This window comes from Triplophysa rosa, linkage group LG24 (genome assembly GCF_024868665.1).
Source record: "Triplophysa rosa linkage group LG24, Trosa_1v2, whole genome shotgun sequence".
Taxonomy (NCBI): Eukaryota; Metazoa; Chordata; class Actinopteri; order Cypriniformes; family Nemacheilidae; genus Triplophysa; species Triplophysa rosa.
In genome coordinates this window covers 3,968,060-3,977,389 of record NC_079913.1, presented here as the reverse complement: position 1 = coordinate 3,977,389, position 9,330 = coordinate 3,968,060, and the positions used below count along the sequence as shown (strand labels likewise).

The window sequence follows — 9,330 nt, the reverse complement described above, 5'->3', positions numbered from 1 at the left end:
ATAGTTTAGATTATTCATATAAAATCTGTCTTTCATCTTTCTGGTTTTGTCAGGTTGTGTGACACTGTAAAATCTGACAGGAACAGTGACACTGTTAAGAGCCAGGTAATTTGTTTGTTTAATATTATGATCTTTAAAAATTGTTTCCACAACAAAAAAATAAAGTTTGTGCAAATTGGTTATGGGTGTGAAATAAAAAGGGATTGTTTTTAATAAGTACATTCTGGGCCGACTGACACAACATGATGAATATCTACACAAACATCAATCACACAAATAAAAACAACAGCTCACACACTAAGAAACAACAAATGTGCTTGAATGTTTTTCGACAGTTTCTCATGATGTAAGCACTCTTGTGACAGTATTCAGGCACTATTTACACCACAGCAACATTAAGGCAACTTTCACAATCCATGCAGCAGCCGTAATAACTATAAGAAATGTGTGTCAGTTTTACAAGGTGAACACAAGCACACAGTGAAGAAAACACTTTTCTTAAGGTAACATAACCGAAACACGAAACAAGAAACACGTTTCTCCTCTTTTGTCTGGAGGACATGTTTGAAGTTTTCTTTGACATCTCTGAAATCAAGATTCAATAACTAAAAGGCAAAAAAGTCCAGACCACTGACACAAATGTAGAAATACATGAATGTCGTCCTAATAATAAAAGTAAACGGGTGAACTTGAGCAAAAACATGCCCAGTTTCAAATTACAATATGTAATAACATACTTTATATAAAGAATGAAGCATATTTTGCATTTTGACATTATTTACATGTATTGCATTGACATTAACAATAATGCTCATTATTGTAATACAATAATTTAGTACTGTTTAGTGCAGTATATAAGCAAAACATTACTGTTTTTATGTAATTTGAGCCAGTACAACTAATTCTACTGCCAAAAATAAAGTATAACTTTTGTTTCATTGCATTACGGTAAGCAGAGTGATTTCCTTGCATTACACAAACACCAAAATGAGGGTTAAAATTGATCAATTTATGCCAAATAATGTCTTAATGCAAAAAGACCTCAATGGTCATAGTAACAGGCTTAAATACAAAATATAACTCAAGTATATTATTGACAAACTTTCTGTGATTCATGATATCAATTTCTGCTTCAAATCCATAAGAACAGCACAGAGGAGATCAATTGAAAACCTAAAATATTCTTCAGTTTTTTTCTCTGTTGCTCCATTAAAGTATTTGGTGAGCGTGTATTCTTTTTTGGAAGATCATTCAGGACAATATCTTAAAAAACACCATCAGTATCATCAAACTGTTCCTGTTTGCACAGGCAAGAAAAGATGATTTCATGTGTTTCTCTTACAGAACATAATTCAGCTTGTCAGTTTTCACAAATCCTCCATTCACCTGCCGTCCACAGGGAGGACAGGTGAATTGTGATCTTGTGTCCTGAGCGCAGGAGATGTGCGTGTGTTTCATGAAGAGACGCGTTGAGCTGGGTAACAGGTCAAGGGGTCACTCGCAGGCAAGTTTGCTGTCAAAGCTGGACAGGCCGATGGCAAAGGCCTGCAGCGCACACATGGGGTAGTTAAAGTCCAGAGTAAAGATGTCTTCTGCCACCCGGCCAAACTGCATAACAATGTAGTCGGCTAAAAACACAACAGCACACAATCACTGCAGTGTAACTACTGTACATAACAGACAGACACTTCTGTTCTACATAATATCATGTGCTTTAAAGTCAGGTAACTTACGGTCGTTGTCGTGGACTATCTGAAAGTTCTTGACGGAGGCTTGCGTGACCCTGCCGTGGAAGTTTAGCACGTAGGACTGTGTGTCGTCGTTCCACACCGGGGCTTTATTGTGTAGCTCTATCAGATTCTCCAGTGAGTGATTCTGCCATTTATTCAGCAGAGACTCCTGCTCCTAACACACACACACACACACACAATGATTCAGTCCCGTCACAGTCTCTACACCCATAATGATGATGTGATTGACAGATGTGAGCACTTACACATGTGGGCCGAACCGGAACCCGTTCAAAATTCATGTTCATGCCAGGAATAATCACCGTCATCTTCCGTGGGCCCTTGAATCCTAAAACATTAGTCTCCTGAAAAGAGAGACATTCGTTAACACTGGGCTAGATCAGAGACAGTAGAAGCAAGCATGCGTGTGTGTGTGAAAGAGTCTCTCTAGGCTCACATAGCTGATAGCCGCGAGCTCCTGTCGCGTGTTGTTCTCCTCCAGCAGAGCTCCAGGGTTTTTCGTGGGGTTTGTGCCGTTATCATAGACCGTGAACTTAGTTCCCATCAGATTAGACCTGTGACAAACACACAGCGTCAGCCTGAGTTACACACCCGTGTACCCCTGACATTACATCAGCACCATCAAGTGTGTGTTCTGTCTGTGATCAGATCAGTCAGATGACTGTAAACAGTAAAAGTCTTGTGGCCTCACCTCAGTTTTCCTATAAAGCTCTCGCCCTCGCGGGACAGATCTGTGGCGTCTACTGAGATCAGATAGTTTGATGTTTTGCTCTTTTTCCTCTTCCGTCCAGCCAATAAAAACACCTGAAGAGAGAGAGAGTGAGAGAGAAAGAGAGAGCATGAGCGAGAGAGGATTTATGTGAGCAGAAGCGTGTGAATGTGACGGATCTTCACCTTCTTGCCATCTTCCCTCTCGAGGTGCATGAAGTACGTGGGGTAGAGGCCGCGGTCCATGCCCTTCTTATCCCGTGAGATGCGACACTTGACCGTCACTCCCCGCGGAGCCGGACGGAGCACGAACTCCTCCAGATTATCCACCTCGATGGAGGAGCCCTCAGCGGTCGGGGAATTTAGAGGAACACACTCCTGAAATAAAATAAATAAATGACAGAAATAATTTCAGATTGAGTGTCACGCAGAATATTGAGATTCCAATGAAACGTATAATTCCTCTGACAGTTTCAGAAAGCTCCCGTGGATCTCACCGTGGTGGATTTATTGCTGGACGCTGATGCGGGCCGCGTGCTTTCAGTGTGTGGAGAGAGAGAGCGGCTTCTCTCATCATCTTCATCATCTTCACTCGCCTCATCGTAGTTCATGCTGCCAGAGAGTCCTGAGAGGAACAGAGAGTTTGGGGAGCAGAAGATGAGAAACAACAGCTCCATCTCTGAGAGTCACGCTGTCATTTACACTGAATCTACCCAGACACACAAACACACTTCAACATCTAACCACACTACAGAGGAACTGTGTGCTAACTTTGACATTTTTGTAAAGATTCCCCAGAGTTAAAATCACAGTCTGAACAACAGCACGTGTCCAGTGTGTGTGTCTCACCGCGTCTCTGCAGTAGTGTGTGTATGTCTGTTTTGGGTTCGAGCAGTGTTTCAGTATCTGCGTCTGTCTCGAGCTCTTCTGTGGTTGGGGGGGACGGCTGTTGTGGTTGAATGACGGGATTGAAAACCTGGATTTTACTGCCCAGATCTAGACCCTCTGAACCCAGCAGTGCCGCTGGCCCGTCAATACCTGACAAACCAACAAACACACACATCCAATAATCTAAAAAACACAGTAAACACAGACGAAGAGATAGACCAAATAACCAAATTAACTGATTCATCCCACTGTTTCGAACAATCAATCAACACAACATGAACCACCCAAATTCTAAAAATATGTAAGAAAGTTAATTCATCAAAAAATCCAGCATGTTTCTTGCTGGTGAAACTGAAATAACGTCATAAGTTTAAAGTGAGCATATGAAGGCTCACCGTCTAAGATGATGTCACTGGCCGTGTTGACGCGAGGTTCTACGAGGGGCGCCTGCTCCTCACAGCGGCGGGGCCGTGAGCGCCTCGGCCGTCCCTCTGGATTGGGTTGAACCATCAGTGGCTCCTGACGTTTCCTCCTCTGTTTCTGTTCCAACAGCGCCCTCTGTGGACACAATGCCCATGTCACATGAATTACTGCTAAAAACAAAATCTTGTCCAAACGGGCAGATCAACACAGAACCAGTTGTGCTCAACTGTGGGTTAATGTGGCCAGAGGCTTCTAAGAGAATATCCAATCAGATTATGAGACAGGCTCACCGTGGAGCCTGGGTAATACAGCAGGACGTAAAGATGCTGATGTTTCTATGGAAACTGAATATAGAGCTACAGTCCTTGAATGCTCTGTTGTTTGAATGTTTTAATTATATTTTTATAATCTTTCTTTTTTTAAATATTCTATAATGATAATTGATAATGTTATGTTGCTGATAAATATGTGATCGAGATTAAACAAATTTCATTCTAGCAATTGAGATACTCATACACATCAATACATACACAGATATCGTGTTTAAGTTCGTACAACACTTTCTCAAAATTCACAGAACGCAGCGCACATTTTCAAATATACAGTAAGTTCCTCATACCTCATATGTACAGATGAATCGAGTAATTCTGTTTCTAAAACAAGACTCAATACTGAGAAAACATGAGCGATAGATTATGATTTGATTTCATTACAAGAGAAACTGAAAACAGTGATATATAGCACAGGAAGTGATCAAGCCACTGAGAGTGTCAGCTGAAATCATACACGACGAAACAGAGTACCATTCCAACAAATACACCCACATAGCTGAAGACACTATACTCATCCTTACACCAGTGTGTGTGTGTGTGTGTGTGTGTGTGTGTGTAGGGATGTGATGGCAGTGGCAGAGAGAAAAAGAGATCAACACAGACACAGAGTTATGCTAACAGATGCATTCATTTACCTCCTGCTGTTTCAAACAGGAAATAATGTGAGCGCTCGTAACGGAAATAACATGGCGTTGTGTGTGTGTGTACTCACTTAACTATATTTGGGGGATTCATTTTTACAAACAAAAAGCTTGTGTGTGTGGTTCAGGTTTAGTTCTATAATGGTGAAATATCAACGTTGCAGAAGTTTGCTACCTCTTACTGAATTAGAACTCAACCCAATCATGTTTTTCTTTTAATCTAATGCTGTGCACATGTTTCTGTGAGGTTTAGTGGACACACAATATCATCGACCTTATATAAAATTAATGGAGGTCTATACACTGGATTTCATGTGTGTGTGTCTCACCTGTTTCTCCAGCTTCTGCTGTCTGAGACTCAGACTGTCGTCCTCCATTGTGCTGAAACACAACAAAACAAACACTTTCATCATTGTGTGGATAAAGACTATACACTTTTGTATTCAGGTACAAAATTAAAGCAAATGTTTCAAAAATAAATGTGAAAATGTTTGTGTAATTCGTTGTATAATCCACAGTATAATGCACTGGCTGCACTACGTTTACCCTTCCACAAAAAACATTTCTAACACCGCGTCTACACCGGAGGCGGTGCAATGCGACACCACAAAAGACATTAGAACCTATAATAATTTTACATTTTGTCCACACTGGGAATGGTGCGGTGCGAAAGTTAATCCAGACATCACTGAATCATTCCTGATCAATCTGATGTGTGACAGTGAAAGAACAGGCGCTAGTAGCCGGCCAGTGCTCTCACTGTGTTGCTAGGCAACAAGAGTCACCCAAACCAAAGAGACCATGATAAAAAAATCTCACCTACACACACGTCTAAAAATACACACAAACACCCACATACGTACACATGCAGATGCATAAAACAGTACAAACACACAAACACAGTGCACTGATTCTCTTCTATTCTCACTACAGAAATGAAGGCTATGAGGACGAGTACAGTTTGATAAACTTGGACACCATTTATTACAAATGCTAGTTAGCAAGCACCTAGCAACAGACCAACAACCACGACACCTAGACAAAAACCCGCAACATGATGATTCATTACAGGCAGTGTGTATGCGTGTGTGGTACCTGGTCATGGTGGTGGACGCGAAGCTAGATGAACTTGAGGGTCTTCGTTTCCATGGTGATATGAAACAGACAAGAGGAGAAAACACAAGAGCAAAAAGAGTGTGTTAGTGAGGAGAACATCAGAGATGAAGATGAGGAGGCGAGCGCTGAACTCACAGCGACTGCAGGTGTGACAGTATATGTGTGAGCAGGCATCTTAAGACGCACCTGTATGAATGTTTCATGTGTGACCGAGGTAAGATGACACACTCTAGTGTCTGATGTGACACCTGTGTAGCCGTGGTTACCTGTCCTGCGCTTGAGGTAACAGCACATAACACACACATGACAAGAGAGAGAGAGAGAGAGAAATACAGAAAGAAAGAGAGAGAGAGAGAGAGAGAGAGAGAGAAAGAACTAATAATCCACAGGTGAGTGTGACGGGTGGAAACTTCGGTTCTCTGTGGGTCTGCAGCTCTCATTAGAGATCAACACAACACAAACATTATCTACACTCACTTACTTGTGAAGAAACATTCAGTACACTAAACAGTCAACAACAGTCCAATCATAACACTGTCAATTACTGCAAACACACAACTGTTCTCCTGAGAACTCACACTTTCATATTAAACACAAACCTGTAGAACTTTACACAAGCACATTTCCTTACTAAACCTCTGTTTCACGTGTGTGTGTGTGTGTGTGTGTGTGTGTGTGTGTGTGTGTTTGCGTGCGTGTGTACCTGTATGACCAGCGGCTGTAAGCGGGCTGTAAAGAGCTCTTCATTGCGTCCGTGTCGAATGTGTGTGAATCTGTGTGTGTCCAGGTTCGAGTGTGTTCAGGTCATGAGGGACCAGATGCAGGTGAGCCCTCGGGGTCGCTGGTTACTATGACAACAACACCCCAGAGACGCCCTTTGAAAAGCAGGACGCTACTGAGTGTGCGGTGAGGAACCGATACATCAGTGAACTACAAACACTTCCCCATCTGAATGCTCACACACACTCACAGATGTGTACCACCAGCACTGAGTCACTTTTAATCGAATACACTATTGAATTATGGCTGTATCAGACGAAAAAATGCTAAATATTGAGTGATAAACATCATTTGAAGATGCTGTTTTTCTGCTGTTGTGCTTGTAAGACCTCAATGCAAACAGTGAAATGAGAAACAGCGATTTATGTAATCAGTGCACGGTTGAGATCAGATTGAAATGATCAGTGATCATCTGACAGGATTCTTCTGAGCTAAAAAATACAGACAGCAACAATGGCTGTGATTTATAGAGTTTTTTTCTGTACGTTTGGTACGCGGCCGTCTGCTGCGTAAATTATAATGAATATAAATGCAAACCACATTCGTCTGATTCGCAGCGTGTCATTTCCTTTCGCGTCCCTGATGATAGCAATCTCAGGCTCTGCTGTACCTCCGCATTCAGCTAATTGAGACTAATCAGACCATAATTACCCATAATAACACTCTATAAGACTCATTCATCAGACCCAACCAAGACACTGTGACATCATTCACCGCTTCTCTGTCCCTCTGAATGAAAACTCATGAACACTAGTGTACTTTTGTTTTTCATAAACTATTTATAATGCTCTGATTCTAGTTGAGTTCATGGCTTATAATTAAAAGAGAAAAAGAATGCATGAATCAATAGTTCTGAAAAAATTGCACAGATACATAAAAATGATCTTCATCCAGTCTGAGAGATCTTTATGTTTTTGCAGTACATCATTTGATGAAAGATGGTTTGTTTTTTTCACATCATATGCTTTCATAAGCAGTCTGTTACACAAACGTTCTGTCCTTTTACGTAAGCCGAAACATGATGTTAAGAAGAGAAAATATACACAAGACACATGAGTGAAGAATGAAGATGCTGAAAATGATCCTGACAAACACACAATCAGCTCAGATGAGACTCAAGGACGACCGAAGATCTCGAGCAGTAACACATTCACAAGTGTTGAGCAGATTCATCAGCACAGAAAAATCACAGATGATCTCTTATATATCACAGTTATTTCTCTTAACCATCAATGAAATTAAATGAAGAGTAAAGTCTCATCTGTGTCTCAGATGTTTCTCCTGAGAAAAAGAGTCAGCAATGTCACAAATGTCTCTGTCATTAGACTTTGAGAAGAGATGTCAACAATGTGTCAAACTGAGCTCAGATTTGTCAAGTCTGCAATCAAAAGTCAATATTATTGAAGATCTCAATATCAACTCAAACATTTCTCATCACATTCACCCAAATCCAGATTATTTTATCTCTGCAATCTACATTCATTTTACACTCCATACTCGTCATGTGTTCCAACAATTACACTTTCGTTTGATTCTTTTTTATTTCTCCTACACAATTATAGGAGAAACATCTGAGACTAACGGCTGGAAAAGCCTTTTAAAATCTGAACAGATATTTTTTTTAATTAGACATCATACACTTGCAGACTTTTTGAAAGTTTCAGATAGAATCACACTAACTGATCAAATCTGCAGACTGGCACAGACTTTCTGCAACAAGTCCAGACTGAAAATCTGAGCAAAAGTCTTGTAGTGTATTTTAGCCTTAAGGCTGAGAATTCCATCAAATCTCCTGGAAAGCTTCAACAATGAAACAACCACAGAAGAACAGTAAAGAACGGTTATGCGAATGTCACAATGCAAAAACGCGGTTCCGTTGTACAGTGATGATCATCAATATCGCCACAGTCTGAATAAACCGGCCATAATGACGTCACACCACAGCGTCACAAACTTGAAATTCACAACTGGCATCTGTTTAGGCAATAACTGATGAAAATGACAAAGAGAACTAATGACATATAACATGAACACGTCTGAATACCTTTAACGAATTGAAGCAGTTCAGTCATGCTTGGCTTTGACAGATGAAAATGTATCATGTTTATCGGAATAAATTAATTGTGGAGCGATTTGCTGTGATTTACGAACGTTAAAGTTACCATGAACGTTGTTTTTAGGTTAATGTATAGAAGACTGTGTGGTGGTCGTCTGGTCTCTGTTATCACCCAGCTAACTGTTCCTCTACCGTTACACCCCTTCACATGCATGAATTCACCCTCTACTTAGCTTTCTTTTCTCTTTATTTCTCTGTTTTCTTTCGATTTTAACTGTTCTTGTCGTGATGTTGTCTTCTTTTGTGAATTCCTGAGTGTTTCGTTGTGTTTTTAGCTCTGGCTGATGTTAACGTTACAGCTCGTACGAAACGCAACAGGAGCCGAAGAAAAAACACAGAAAAGTTCCGAAAGACACTCGTGTCGATCACACACAGGCGCTCGCGCGCACATCAGTCCCTGACCGGGCGTCACTTTTTGATCATTTCTGAGAAGTGTGTTTTCATCGATGTGTCTTACCTGCTGTAGTAACTCATGTTTATCCGCCGTTGCTATGGATTCGTCCGCTGCTGCAGCGTCGCGTCCCTGTGAGCAAACCCGCTGCGGCCGTGACTCCACCTGCACGCATGCGCGGGCT

At 41.2% G+C, this 9,330-nt stretch overlaps 1 protein-coding gene across 4 annotated transcripts; it reads right to left on the bottom strand.

The window, feature by feature from the left end:
- Window positions 1-94: 94 nt before the first annotated feature.
- On the bottom strand, window positions 95-9,330 carry tulp3 (TUB like protein 3). 4 transcript variants are annotated; one of them, XM_057324022.1, is made up of 13 exons: window positions 9,213-9,244; window positions 6,046-6,135; window positions 5,839-5,880; window positions 5,073-5,124; window positions 3,743-3,905; window positions 3,309-3,497; window positions 2,957-3,084; window positions 2,646-2,837; window positions 2,443-2,555; window positions 2,188-2,305; window positions 1,997-2,095; window positions 1,734-1,905; window positions 95-1,628 (listed from the first exon to the last, which is right to left on the bottom strand). In XM_057324022.1, the coding sequence occupies exons 1-13, from the start codon at window positions 9,227-9,229 to the stop codon at window positions 1,495-1,497; spliced, it is 1,509 nt and encodes a 502-aa protein (XP_057180005.1). In that variant the 5' UTR covers window positions 9,230-9,244; the 3' UTR covers window positions 95-1,494. The 4 variants fall into 4 exon arrangements, with proteins under 4 accessions (XP_057180005.1, XP_057180006.1, XP_057180004.1 ...); XM_057324023.1 differs by lacking the exon at window positions 6,046-6,135 and having other exon boundaries at window positions 9,213-9,330; XM_057324021.1 differs by lacking the exon at window positions 9,213-9,244 and having other exon boundaries at window positions 6,046-9,198.

Bases quoted from the DNA above. Each gene is read 5' to 3' on its own strand.
- tulp3 (XM_057324021.1), bottom strand. From the start codon at position 6,299: ATGAGAGCTGCAGACCCACAGAGAACCGAAGTTTCCACCCGTCACACT. The intron at 5,881-6,045 runs GTGCGTCTTAAG...ATGGAAACGAAG, and splicing joins CACATGAAACATTCATACAG to ACCCTCAAGTTCATCTAGCT. The intron at 3,085-3,308 runs GTGAGACACACA...TGTTCCTCTCAG, and splicing joins CACACTACTGCAGAGACGCG to GACTCTCTGGCAGCATGAAC.